The sequence below is a fragment of the Nanorana parkeri genome, unplaced genomic scaffold (genome assembly GCF_000935625.1).
Source record: "Nanorana parkeri isolate BGI_ZX_2015 unplaced genomic scaffold, ASM93562v1 scaffold553, whole genome shotgun sequence".
Classification (NCBI taxonomy): Eukaryota; Metazoa; Chordata; class Amphibia; order Anura; family Dicroglossidae; genus Nanorana; species Nanorana parkeri.
Window position 1 is genome coordinate 124531 of NW_017306821.1, and position 14585 is coordinate 139115.

A 14585-nucleotide genomic window follows, 5' to 3' on the forward strand; every position below is an offset into this window, starting at 1 on the left:
GAACAAGTCATGATAAGTTAGTAATAGGGAGAAGATCAGCTTCAGGAGAGCACAGGGAATACTGAGGATCAGTAGTGTGACAACACCCATGAAGCCTGCGGGTGGAAGGGGGCCCCATGGGGGGGTTGTTGAGGCAATGTAAGCATAGAAAATCTATGATTATGTGAAGATGGCACATATCCATCACTGTATCATTAAGGATTGCAGAGGTTTCAGTTGACACTGGCCCTGTACCCCTTGTGAAATTTCCAATCAAGAAGAGCTGATGTCAGACATATAGGAGGAGGCCTCAGAATGTTGTAGTTACGCCCCTGTTAGTGATTAGTCCTTTGCCCTCTGCTTGCCTTTTTGTTTTGCACAGCTTCCATAATCTTTAAAGAATTAATGGTAGAGAGAATCTTACCTCCATCCATAATTAAAATGGACTGCTGCTGCCACTCAGGCATTGACAAGCAACCACACTCTTTCCTGACTGTCAACTCTCCAGATTTGGTAGGCTGTAAATCCAATATCTAGATACACAAAGAGAGTGCATGAAAGGAGTAGAGCCCTGGCAGTCGGTATTCAAAACAGCAACAAAATTCCTTGATGTGTTTCGTGCTGTTGCGCTTAGTCATGAGGCCTTATGACTAAAGGCAACAGAGTGAAACATGTCAAAGCATTTGGTTGCCGTTGTACGTGGTGCTTAAATAAAGCCTCCTGATCCTCTACTCCTTTCGAGGAGTCTATTTGTGTATTTATGTGGGACTTATCCTCTCCATCCATCCATCCAAATTGGCCACCATGGGCTTAGTTTTAGGCATACAAATTAGGGATGCACCGAAACCAAGTAACGTACTCGGTACAAGTACAAGTACAGATACTTTTCGAGCTCCAAGACCGGACTAGAGAAAAATTTAAAAGTTAGGAGGCAGCTGTCATTTGTAAGGAGCCCACGGAGCTCCTGGGATTTGTGCATCTCTGTTTTAATGTATGATTTTGTTTTTATAAATATAAATAAAGGGATGCACAGATACCATTTTTGCAAGTACAAGTACTGATACATTTTTGTTTATTGTCATGTGACAGATTTTCTAAAACAATATTGACTAATGATTTCAGGACAGTGGTGGAGCACCAGAGCCAGGTCCCAGCTGCAACCCTGGTAGTTCTCATGAAAATGCCAGGTATTGGCACTGGTACTCGAAAAGTATTGGTGCATCCCTAATACAAATCCAACCTAATTCCTACATTTCAGACTTATCACAGTGGAGGCTTCCACAGAAATGGACAGTTATTAAGGTTTAGTTCTTATATGTTTGTCTAGCTTAATATCTGACCTAGTTTCAAGAAAATATTTAGAAATAGAAGAACAGACCATGGGTCATCTGGGGATAGCAGAATGTGAGGCCATATTAACCTTTGACATCCACTGTAACATATGTCTGCCAAAGTGTTTGGCAGAGTGTAGAATCGTGCATTGAGTCTGCCCTGATATTTAGGAGGTTACGGCAATAAATAATAATAAGTGTCATTAGTAAATTGTCCAAACCTGTGAGGCTACAATAGATCGGAAGGATCCCAGGACACGTGCCGCCCATCATGCAAGGAGTTTAAGGAGAGGATATCCTTGTCTGCTAGTGTGAAATCAAACACCTGAGGAGACGCAGGAAGGTTAGTGTGTGAGATGGACAAAAACAAGAGTTATATACACTACAGGCTAGAACAGACAAATACACATAGCGGGGCTCATGCATAAAATATATTTGGTACAACTCTTGGTTTGAAGAGGTTTCTGTTGTAGATGTCAATAAATTAGAAGCCCTGAGTTCAAGAAACATAGAGCGAGGAAGGAGTTACCCAAGAAAAGTACTGTCTGGGACAACTTTATATATTTGTCTCTGACATTTCGTGCCCCTTCTGCTATTTTCATTCTATGACAGCTTGATATATGAGCCCCCTGGGAGATCAATATGTATTTTGTCACTTAGTAACCCACAAACATCTACAGCCCTGGTTTTAGTAGTATGTGAAAATGTTTTTTTGCAAGCATAACTAACTTTACTGTATATAAACACTCAGTGGAAAACTGTGGCAGTCCAATAAATGGGTGCACCTAAGAACTCAATGCAACTGTGCACAAAATGAGTTAGAAAACTGGAAAAGCCATCCAAGGGCTTTCTTAATAACAGCTCTGGCACTACTGTATTTGGCCGCACTGTGGGTGGCTTAGAATGTGTTTAGGGAACACACTGAATGAAGGTATGGGTCAGGAGGTAGGGCAGTGGCCATGCTGAGAACGAAAAGCTTTTTTAGCAAGTTTAGTCTCATCCTTCAAGCTAAAAATGTCATATATGAAGCAGCTGATAAAATAAATAATTTGCTACAGGGAAAAGAAAATCATTTACATGTAGCCTGCACCCACATTAATGTTAACTTTGCTTTTTCTGACTGGCCTTCCCCCTAAAGTGTACCTAGACCCAAAAACATAAAAATGTGAATGAAATCACATAACGTAACAGAAAATCACATAAGGCTACAACTTCATTAAGAAAATATGGCGGTTGAAACCGACATTTCTGGCAAATAGCCTGATGTTTTTCAATGTCATTTTACATACAGCAATCTGGATTAAAAGACATAGAAACACACATATAACACGTATGCATTTAGGTATTTACATAATATAAATAAAAGATCTCTAGGTGGCCACACTATTCTCTTACTTCTGTTTATTACCTTTTAATTCTGTTTACTGAACTCAAGCAGTTGTACATAAGTATAAAGCATATGAGGATAAAACAACATCAATAAGCATATTCTGTATATGATCTGATTACATATATACATAATAAAGAAGAAGAGTAGGTCAATTTTGAGTTTATAAAAGCAATTGCCCATTTCTGGCTACATATTAAACCATTTGATGAGTCCTGCAGTGACCCAGCTATGACTGCTCTGGAATATACTGTGTTCTAGAGCCTTGCATGTTACAGAACACTTAGACACCAATTTGAAACTGATCTGATAGCGGAATCGTTGTAAAACAACTTTTCTATAGACTAATTTCTGAGTGAAAACAATATAACAATATAAGCTAACATTTTGTGATAGTGCTTCTGTCTCACTGTTATTTTAGGCCACAGGACACGATGACAACATTTGTGTATTTTTCCTGTTATGATTCAGAGAACTGAAAAAGCAGCTGTTTGGCTTTTGATAATGGCCACATTGGAGACATTTATACAGAGTCTTAGCTATGTCAATCTTATCTTGTAGTGACAGGTTTGTTATTTGGTTGCTTTATAAATGAGGCCTATAAAATAATTCAGTGAGCTAAACAAAAATCTGGTGTGGGGACACACTGGGGGCTTCAGCTGCCATTGTGATGTGCAGGGCGTCTGGTGTGTCCCTGTGCCTTTTAGGAGGAATGGGCTACCTCCAGGCATACCTGCACCCAATATATTCTTTTCTACATAAGCTCCAAGATAGAGGCTCTCATAGATAAGACCTCACTGCACAAAGGAGCCTTGAGGATGCATTGTGGCTTCCACATATTTTGCAAAAGTGGTTCAACTTTTAATGGAAATTGTTAGACAGTGTAACTTTTGTTTTTTTGCAAGCAAGCTGGAAAGTGTGATGGAAATGTTTTTGTTTGACCTATAAAATAATGTCATGTGGACAGTAGGGTTGAAGACTAGAGCTGCAGCTAACGATTATTTTCAAAATCGATTAGTTAGCCGATAGACTCCCTAGTACAGACATCCCAACTCTCCCGGACATTCCGGGAGTCTCCTGCTATTAGATAGCGGCTCCCGGCTGCCCGACAGATAAACATTTTCTCCCGGAAAGGTTTACTCTGCTTGATCTAGCAGAGTAAACCTTTCCCTGCTGTCTGTTTTTTTTTTACTCTGATATCGGTGCTGCCGGCCGCCGTCAGAGTGAGAGAAAAAAAGACAGCATAGAAATTAATAGCTAGATTGCTATTGGCTATTTGAATTTGCACTAGCCAATAGCAGACTAGGTATTGCACCTGCACACTGTTGCTGTCAATCAGCAGAGGTGGACCTGAAGTCAGAGGGAGGGTGCAATAGGCAGCTTGCTAATGGATTTTGCGAATTGAAATAGCCAATAAAAATCTAGCTATTCATTCCTATGCTGGTTTTTTTTTCTATTCTGACGGCAGCAGCTGTCAGAATATAAAAAAAAACCCAGCAGATAGCACGGGAAGCATTAGCTTTTGTGCTATCTGCCATAATTTCATGGGGGGTGCTCTCCCCCCCACCCCCTGGATGGGGGGGGGGGCACCTCCCTGAAATGAGAATGGCACCTCCCTGAAATTACTTTTTTCAGGTTGGGATCCCTGCTAGTATGATAGATGATATATGTGTGTCAATTGCGCCAAATTAACAAAAGTCAGACGCGTCATTTCCATAAAAGAAAACCTCAGAAAACTTTGTGTCACGTCCTTTTTAAAACCCTCTAAAAAGTACTCCAGATGCAAGCTGGTATATGAAAATGAGAAATAGAAATGTTTAATCGGATAATGAGAGTGCGGTGTTTGTAAAAGTGTACTATTTAATGAGATAAAGGATTATATTGTAAGATGTTCATGATTTTGAAAATGTTGGAAAAATATAAATAAATATATATGGAACAAAGAAGCTTAATCTGAATTTGCAAAATGAGAATTATTCAGTCACAGGTAAATTATTATAGGGTTATATAATTAAGGTAAATTTAGGAGTGAAAGTGAATGGAAAAGAGTTACGTTCAGACTACAATTTGTCCAACGAAAACACATTTGGGCACAAGATGGTTATTCATTTATTATTATTACTTTGCTCCCAAAAAAACTGTTACGACCCACATTCTGCATCCAAATCTCTATTCTGTGTTTATATTTCCCTAATTCTCAAACTAACAATCTACTTACACTGGTTTATTCATTTGGCACCCCTTACCAGGGAATATATATATATTTATTTTCACATTTTATAATTAGTTTAAAAGCCGGAACACTTTTCCACGTGCGCAGTCTTTGTTTATTCCCTCCACTGTTTTTAAAGTACAAATCCCTGGCACTAAAAGGACTCTATTGAAAGCCACATTTTTTGTGCAGTATGGTAGTTGCACACCCCAGAATCAGGGTCTCCCAGTGTCTTTGGTTGCAGAATCCTTACCTTTGATTTTTCTCCTGCCTTTTATTGGAGCTGTACACAGAGATACCAAAGTGCATTCTTCACAGTAATATTGACAGCCTTCTATATGTGCTTAAAGGAGAATTATGAGGCGAGTGATTTTCATTCAGCCTCATATTCTGAGCCGACCTGTGACAATGAAACTGTCACAGGTCGGCTCAGTAGATGGGGAAGTGAGCGAACACATACCGGCGCTCGCTCACTTCTTGATCTATCCGTGTAGAGAGCCGTGACTGTCATTTACGGCTCCCTGCAGGGATTTCCCTCCCTTCCCTGTCCGATCCTCCAGCGCTGACTGGTGGAAAGGACAGGGGAGGGGGCGGGTACAGCTGGCTCTGCCTCTAGATAGGCAGAGCCAGTTGTCACTCACGCAGCTGGGTGGATCCAAACAGAATTGTCGGGATCTGTTCCGGCGTCTCAGTATACCGCGAGCTGTAGCTCAATAGCTGTAGCTCGTGGTATACTGAGCTTTGGGTGACGGTTGGACGCTAGCTCGCGGTATACTGGGCTTTGGGTGACGGGAGGACGCTAGCTTGTTCTTCCCCTTAGGAGAACTATGGGGAAAAGCACTGACCCCATAGTTCTCCTTTAAGGCCACACTGACATGCGCATTTGCACACAGTATCAATTATTTCGATATTTGATTACATTGTGTGACTTGCTCCAAATAGTTTGTCAAAGCAAACTTTGGAACAAGTCAAAGGAACAAGAATTTAAAATATTGTACCTTACCAAACCTTAGATGTGATGACTGTAGTAGATTCATTTTCAGGCTTTTCTCCTAATTTTCATTTGGCGATCTTGCCTGTAACACACTTCCTGTCCCAGGGTGACACCGCTCACTCATTGTACTGCATCTATGGACGAGCAGTGTTGTCACCCTAGGGCAGGAAGTGTGTTAAGACTACAGAACAACTCCCACTCTCCCCATAACATAGGGAAGGTGATCTATAGCCCACAGAAAGAACTTAATACCTATTAACAGCGCTAACTGATACAGAAGATGCCGAAAGTTGTGAGCACACCCAATTTCTGACAGGATCAACATTTATCAAACAAATGTAATAAAACGCTTTCAACTGTAGTTTTAACAGACCAAAAGGGAGCAAATAAAATCAGATAATTGTGAGGGTTTACATACACTTGAAATAGTTGTCAAACAATTGCTGTTTTATAGTGCAAATTTGCATGTAAATGCAATTCTGGTAAAAAAATATGGCTGTAAACTCTTCAGACGCCAGCACACTCATGCAATGCAGTGCCTCCGGTTTAACTAAATGACTATATTTTGTCTCTTTTTAGGTTAATGATATGCTAAAAAAGATGACATTTATAAAAACTGGAGTTACACAGAAACTAGTAGTTTGGCAATTAGTCTGTTGTTAGCTTTCACCTAATGAGAACCAACAAAAATAACTGTCAGGCTCACTTTCTTTCTTCTTTGCACTAGATTTTACAAATCAATCATGAGGCCTTTTTTTTTATTTTTTGCACCCATGTTATATTCCACATTTTAGGCCTGAAAATGACTTAAAACCCCCAAACATTATATATTTTCTGAAAGCAAAGACCCTATAGAATAAAATAGTGGCAGTTGCAAATTTTTATGTTGCATGATATTAGCGCAACTCCTTATCAAACCCCACAATTTAGTGAAAAGTGCACTTTAGTGCCCCAAAGCACAATAAAATACCCATTTGTTTAATTAAATATAAAAAATGAGGTTACAACGAGTAAATAGATACCCAACATGCCTTGATTAAAAATTGTGTGTGTCCGTGAAACGGCAACAAAATTCAGTAGTCCATAGATGACGCTTTAAAAGCCCCCACAGGTCATCAGTTTAGAGATACCCAAACATATTGGCCTTAGAATTATTGCTCTCACTCTGGCATGCGCTGCGACACCCAACATGTGTAGCGCGTTCGTTGTTTTCATATGTAGGCACACCCGACGCGAAGGCGCGCATGCTCACGGGGGCGGGGGACTTTAACATTTTTTTTACATTATTTTATGTTAATTTTGAAAACTGTTATTTTTTTACTTTACTTTAATTGATATCACATAGGGGGGCTTACAAGCCCCCCTATGTGATAGCAGATGGTGGTGACAGGCACTCTTTAAACTGATGCTGGGGGTCCAAAAGACCACGAGGGTTAGCTTTACACTCTCAATAAGCTATTGAAGTGCAGATTGCACTTCAATAGCTTATAGCTGGGCTTCAGGAGCCCAGCAATGACAGCTATGGGAACAGAAATGATGCAATCTGCATCGCTCCTGGTCCCATAGAACAGGGAGGGGATTGACAAACGGAGGTTCGTCCATCTCCTCCCCGGCTTCCCGCCGACACCAAACAAGCTGGTCCTGGGCCCGTAGGAGGGGCAACAGAGTCCGGGAAACCCGGCGGGGATGTCGGGCAGAGGGGGGACCCCTTCTCCGGGCCCATAGAAGCGATCTGGCAGGCAGCTGAGCAAGTTTACAGGTCTAAACAGAGTTAAACAGCCCCGATTCCACTGACGTCGCTGGTCGTTAAGGGGTTAAGAAAGCATCTGAGTAAAGGACAGATGTATACTTTAATTAACTACAAACAATTCTTTTTGCTAACACTTTCACACACAAGGCCACTGTTATCTGTTAACTTCATCAAACGCTGGTTGAAAAATCATTTTCGAGCGAATCGGGTAGTACCGGTATGGCCACCCATGGGTAAAACTTCAGCCGATTCCTACTGAATCTACTGAAATTTGAGCTATAGGTAGCTTAAGTTTCCACAAGACAAATACATTGCAAAACTTTGAGCCATGTTCTACTATAAACAATGACAAGTTCCTACCTACTGCTCAACTCTTTCAAACTTATTACAGTAGTACAATGACCAGAGAGGCTTACCTGACAGTTCTCTTGGATTCGGCTTTCTTTCGTAGATTTTGGGATAGTGATAATGCCATTCTGAGGAGATCAGAAACAAATACTGTTACAATACAGGTAGACTTGCTCTACTGTTAAGTAACTTTAAGCAACAGAACATAGAGTAGGATAGCATGTATTAGCTACAGTTTTTAATGAATGTGATGTCATCTGCCCAACTAATATTGAAGTGCATCTATAGACATTTTTTACGTTTTGGATACATCAGAGAACAGTCAGAACCCTTGCAAGGTTCTCATTGCTCTCTCTGCCCATGCTAGGGAGATTCTCCCTTTTCACTTCTCTTAGTGACTATTGGCACAAGGACAGAAAATGATAACTAATACAAAATATCATAATTTTCACCATAACAGTACAACTGTATAAAAAGGAACTTTATCTTAAGCTGGCTAATTTTGAGCTGATTCCTGCTGAATTGGCCAAAATTTGAGCTGTGGGTTGCCCTGCAAGCAACACGTGTGAATTTATGAGAAATACAAAATTTTCCCTTTTTCCCTGGAACAGCATAGCTATCTAAAGAGGATTCCTAAAGAGGATTTAAAATTGACTGAGTTGGATAGAAATTATCAGCCGAACAGTGACTGCATCATATCAGATGCAGTCACTGATTAGCAGCAGCATCAGGAGATGCGGCTGTCTGATTACAATGGAGATTTACCCATCCAAGGTATTAGCATGGATGGGGGAATTTAGTGATTTTCTCTCTGCCCCTCACTGGTTAAATGGCCGAACTTCTATGCCCAAACTTAGTTTGGAGAGATTTCATCTCACTTCCTGCTGTGTCTCAGGGAGAGCGGGAAGAAAACATCCAACGCAACACAGGCACAAGTGTTTTAGTTATTCCCTACTCATTCCAACACTTAAAAAGAAAACGTTTTGGCTACAGATACTTTTCAGAGTTTGAAACTGTATGAGGAAAGAGGTGTACCTCAATCATATAGCAGGGTCCGGGATAGACAACTCCTAGTGTCTGGTTATGCTGGGAAACCAGTAGGACATCTTCTCTGAGCATACACAGAGTGGTTGGAAAGGAGGAGGAAGATAAAATCACTCTTGTAGGTAGGAGGATGTTGAGTAGTGGGGTGGAAGAGATACCAAATGTAATTACTGACATTTTTAAAGGCAAAACTTTTTGTTAGGCTTGGATAGTATGGTGAGAGGATTGAACCTGTTATGGAGATTTGCTCTGTCTAACTGTCCTGATCACCAGAGTTACAGTGAATGAAAATTATGGTAAATCCAAGATGTTGAGTTGCCACCAAAACAGAAATCTTCCAATGGGGACACTTGTTCCCATGACAACTGTCTAATAGGGGAATTTTCTTCACATTGAAAATACATCCTCCCACTTCTTATTGAGCGTACAACAAGAAGTGCAAGGAAGTCTCCCTAATGAGACACAGATGACAAAAAAAAACCTGATAGCAGTTTCAGGATTTGGTATATTATAAGTTATAAGGGTCAATGTTATTGCTAATATTGTACCTGAATGCTCCAACGTATACAGATCTGAGCTGGTGTTTTTCCATACTGCTTTGAGAGTTGCAAGACAATTGGATGTGTCAAGGCTTGCCCCTTGGCCAAAGGACAGTAGCCTCCAAATACAATATTATTTTTCTTACAATAATCCACCAACTCGTGTGGCCTCTGGAAAGGATGGTATTCTACCTGTTGAGACCCAAAAAGGTTGTCAATAGATAATTAGAAGAATAGAATAGAATTTACTCTCTCATGCAAATTTGTAGTTTACACACAGTTCAAACATAGTGCTTGGCTACAAAAGGAAACAATCCAAAATGATCAGGCAGAAAACCGGGAGCAACTGTTAGGGATAGTTCACACCAAGCGCAGAGCAGGTGAAGAACGGATCAAAACTGCGTACAATGTATCCCAATGGTATTTTGGCCTCTAGTTCACACCGCAGCGTTCAGTAACAGAGCATGTAAAAAAACTGCAGCAAGCCCTATTTTTCCTGCTCTGGGATGCTCTGGAACGCATGCAAACATAACAAAAACGGATGCAAACGCTCTTGAATGCACTGAAAGCCCATTTTAAGCTAAATTTTCTTTTTTCTTTTTTACAAAAACGGCCCGGAACGCGGCAAAAAAACACTGCACTGCATGTGCAGAGACTCATGCAGATCTGGTCTGCATTTGGTGTGAACAAGCCCATGCTCTGCTCTGGAACTGAACGCCCTGGTGTGAACTAGAGCCCAAAATACCATTGGAATACACTGGATGCCTTTTTGATGCGTTCTGTAAGTGCTCTGCATCTGCTCCGCACTTGGTGTGAACAAGCCCTTAAAGAGGATTTTGAAATACTAACCATTGCAGTGGGGCTACCCTTGGGCTGCAAAGAGTAACTGCTCGATTTGGTCTAGGGGAGCAAGAGCACCACTGACGTCGTTATGTCTAATGCAAGTCCATTGACTTCCATTAGATCTGAGGATGACGAGGGACAAACCATAGCTGGAGAGGGAAAAAGGAGAGTGCTGACCTCCGAAGAACCGAGGATCAGGTGAGTATATCTTCTTTATTCTGATCTCTAGAGACAAATGAGCATGTAACCCTGGAAGTGTGGGGGTAGCCCCACGCAAAGGTTAATTTTATTTTAAAAATTGTCTTTAAAGTCAAACTGAACTGTCAGTATAAATTGGCTAAATACATTTTAGGTGCAAAAAAACAAAATGGTATGCAAAGTCTTTTTTTGTAAAGCAGCCACAGCCTCAGTAGTAAAACCTATCCCCTACCAACATGTTGCAGAGAAGGATCCTTGCTTCTGTGTGGAAGCAGTGGTCTCTCTGCAGATGTCACACACCCTTTGCTAAATCTGAGCTAGAACTCTCCAATCAGCAAGGAGCATGAATGTTGCCTACTTTGCAGACTGTGGCTGCTTCATAAGGAAAATTAACTTGTTTTAAAGGACCTGAAATGTATGTAGCTGAATTTCACTAAAAATCCAAAATTGGGCTTTAAAAATAAAAATACTAAAAGGCATGTCTTTAAGAGCTTAAACAAATAAAATTCCATGTAAATAAAAAAAAATAACAGTGAGCTATTTATGCTATTCAATAAACAATGCAAATGTGCTAAAGTCAGAAAGTTTACTCAAACTAACTTAACTTGCATTTTCTGTATTTCAGTGCTGTAAGAATCCAGAGAGAACCTTACTGGGGATATACTTCCTAAAACCTGTGCTGTGTAACTTTCTCTCTGCTTCCTAAATCAACAGATTCAAACTTCTGAAGATCTTTGATGGGTGGCTATAAAAAACGTTTTAGCACTGTCACTTTGCTCTTTATATGTGAGAGACAGCAGGGAACCTGCAGTGGGTGTGTCTTGGATTGCTCTCCTACATCCTAAGCAGGATTCTCAGATCATAAGAACCCCAAAAGTGGGGTAGTCTAGTGCACTACAGCAATGTTGATGAAAAACCAAACTATAAGACAGGTAGGCTGAGTCTCTGTATAGAGTTCAAGGTTATTTTCAATTTTGCTTGGAGTTCACCTTTAATTTAAAGGTTTATTTAGTGAGATCAATGGCATTTGCCTATAAAGAGCTGATTTCCTGTGAGTAATGCTGTGGAAGTGCTGTCTGCTTTTGTTAAGCCTCTTTAAGTCTAAAATAGCCAATAAACACAAACAGTAGTTTTTTTGCACTTATCTTCACAGGAAAAATAGATAAAATGTCAAAGATCTCAAAATACATACAGATATTAACAAAATTACAATGTTTGTAATTGGTAATTATACATATTCTACATAATCTTCCAAATTAAGTCATTTAAGATCTAAATTACCAATAATAGTGCAAACAATTCACTGCTTGAATATAAAAGGCATGAGCAGAAAATGAGATTCAATGATGAATGAGTGTGCACACAATCATAAGCTTGGGATTCAAGTTTCAAAATGTTTATATGGCCCAGTCATTTTGAGTATGGCTTTAGTATACCTTTTAGATAAACATAAAAAGCATTTCAGATTTATTGGTCCTTCATTAGCAATAAAAGTTCTTGCATTGCACTTTTATGGTGGCCTCCCATTTCTGTTGATGTAGCAGCTTAGGATCATTATTATTAAGAAATAAAGATCTCTTTAAAAAAATTAATAAAATGTATTAAAGAACGCATGCAGCAGTAAAATGCAGAGAGCCTAGACCCCATCATAGGACACCCACAGACACATTATCAATTCACTGCACAGTCTTGCAAAAAGGAGGTTAAGGGACTCTCTCCATTCACAAGCTCTCCTGACGTCCTTTGTCCTTTGTAGAAGCCACTTCATTCCCAAACTGAAAAGTCCTGTCCATCTACCCGCGAGCAACAAAAAACTAAACTAAAGAACAGTTTGTCCCCAAACCCAGCCAAGGGAGAGCACAACGGCAAGAGAAGCTTGCACAAACCAAGAGAGAAAGGTGACAAGCGAGGAAAAAGCGAGGAAACTGAGTGGATGGGGGAGGAAACAAAAACGAGGGAGAAAGAGAAAGGAGATGGGAAAATAGAGAGAGTTCCCACAGAGAGGAAACTCACAGTACTAAGTAGGAAAAATATATTCACTGCAGCACAATGTGTTCCCCCTGTGATAACAACAATGGAAATACTATTACTACATATATAGAATGCATTGTATCGTTGTTTACATGATCTCATAACATTTTTTCACCAGTTATGCCTGTTGTTCTCCTATAGAACAAACCATAATAATAAATCTACCCCCCACAATGTGAGATGTTTTATCAGTTATGGCCGGGGTGAAAATGAAGGCTGAGAATGGGAACTCTTGTTCTTGCTTACATTCCTGATATAGAAAACACAATACATCATAGTGATAACATGGGAGCTGAAGCTAGCCATAAACATTTGATGTAACTGGCCAGACTGGTCTATCATAAAATGGTTCAGGCATCAAAATATTTAAGTCTATTTAAGATGCTGGAGAGCCAAATTATGTATAGTAACATAGTAGGTAAGGTTGAATAAAGACACAGGTCCATCGAGTTCAACCTATGTTGCGAATTCCCCATTTTTACTACTCTCAAAGTAAAAAACCCCAGTCTAAGATTAAACTGCCTATATCCTGCCCTTGGGTTATCAAAATAGTTCCTGGTGTAAACATTTTATTCCGGATATTGCGACCCCCAATAATGACTTTGAGAATTGCAATTAGATCCCTTCTTAAAGGAGAACTATGGGGTCAGTGCTTTTCCCCCATAGTTCTCCTCAGGGTCACGGAAGGACACAAACTAGCATCCTCCCGTGACCCAAAGCTCAGTATACCGCGAGCTGCAGCTTGCGGTATACTGAGACCGCCACAGCCGGGACGGATCCCGACATTACTGTTGAGATCCACCCAGCTGCATGATTGCCAGCTGGCTCTGCCTATCTAGAGGCGAGCCAGCTGTACCTGACCCCTCCCCCGTCCGTACCGCCAGTCAGCGCTGGAGGATTGGACAGGGGAGGGGGGGAATCCATGCAGGGAGCCGTGAGTGACAGTCACAGCTCTCTGCAGGGACAGGATCGAGAAGTGAGCGAGCGACGGTATGTGTTCGCTCACTTCCCTATCTATTGAGCCGACGTGTGACAAAGCCCACCTAAGAGAAAAAAAAATAATAATAATTTTTTAAAAGTGAGGAGTCTGTTCAGGATAAAAATCCCAGGTAAGGAAGGGACAAGGCGACCGCATGGTGTGTGCCCAGGGTCCGCCAATCCCGCCCTGCGATATCTCCCACTGGTCTCCTAGACTGAATGATTCCACCTCATCCCGGAATAGAAATGTGCTTTACTGGACACCCAGGAGCACAGGTAGATATATGTCCACTGCGGGGTAGGTGCTGGAAAGTCTGTCGACAGGTAAGGCCAGTAAGTCCTCATCACCGAGACAAATGTTTCGGGCGACATACCTGTTAGCCACTTGGTAAGGCCGTACCGTGCGGAGAAAGTCACATCGGGGGGTCCCCAGGAAGCCGGCTGGTTCGGAGGATCGTCAGGTAAGTGGGATCATCTTTAGCTCTCCGGGTCCGTGGGTCGGGCCCGCTGAGGTGGGCGAACAACCGATCTTTGACGACTTCTGCGACGCCCCATGGCTCTAGACGGTCTGTTGGATGAGGACATCGTCGAAACCTGGGAAGGTACCTCCAGCCAATCCGGGAGTGACAGGTCTTCACATTCCAAGAAGGTAGCTAATTCCGGTACCTGGCGGGGGTGCGTAAGCCTGAAGAACCGGTCTCCTCTGCCAATCAGAAGCGAGAATGGAAATCCCCAGCGGTAGGTAATCCCTTTGGTTTGCAGCAGGTCTGTGAGGGGTTTCAAGAGCCTTCTACGATATAAAGTCTGGGGACACACGTCAGGAAGAATTAAGACCTCCGCTCCATCAAACTCCACCGTCCCCTGCCGCCAGGCTCTCCACAGGATCTCTTCCTTAATATTGAAAAAGTGAATTCTACATAGAACATCTCTAGGTCTGTTAGCCTCCGTCCC

At 41.3% G+C, this 14585-nt stretch overlaps 1 protein-coding gene across 1 annotated transcript in view; it reads right to left on the reverse strand.

The window, feature by feature from the left end:
• Positions 1-14585, reverse strand: part of LOC108791471 (glyoxal reductase-like) — a 120817-nt gene that overhangs the window by 36959 nt on the left and 69273 nt on the right. The window contains exons 5-7 of the mRNA XM_018561969.1: positions 9594-9776; positions 8070-8129; positions 1532-1635 (exon numbers count right to left, since the gene is read on the reverse strand). Coding sequence (XP_018417471.1) covers positions 1540-1635; positions 8070-8129; positions 9594-9776 — 339 coding nt within the window. The 3' untranslated portion in view covers positions 1532-1539. The remainder of the gene's footprint in view (positions 1-1531; positions 1636-8069; positions 8130-9593; positions 9777-14585) is intronic.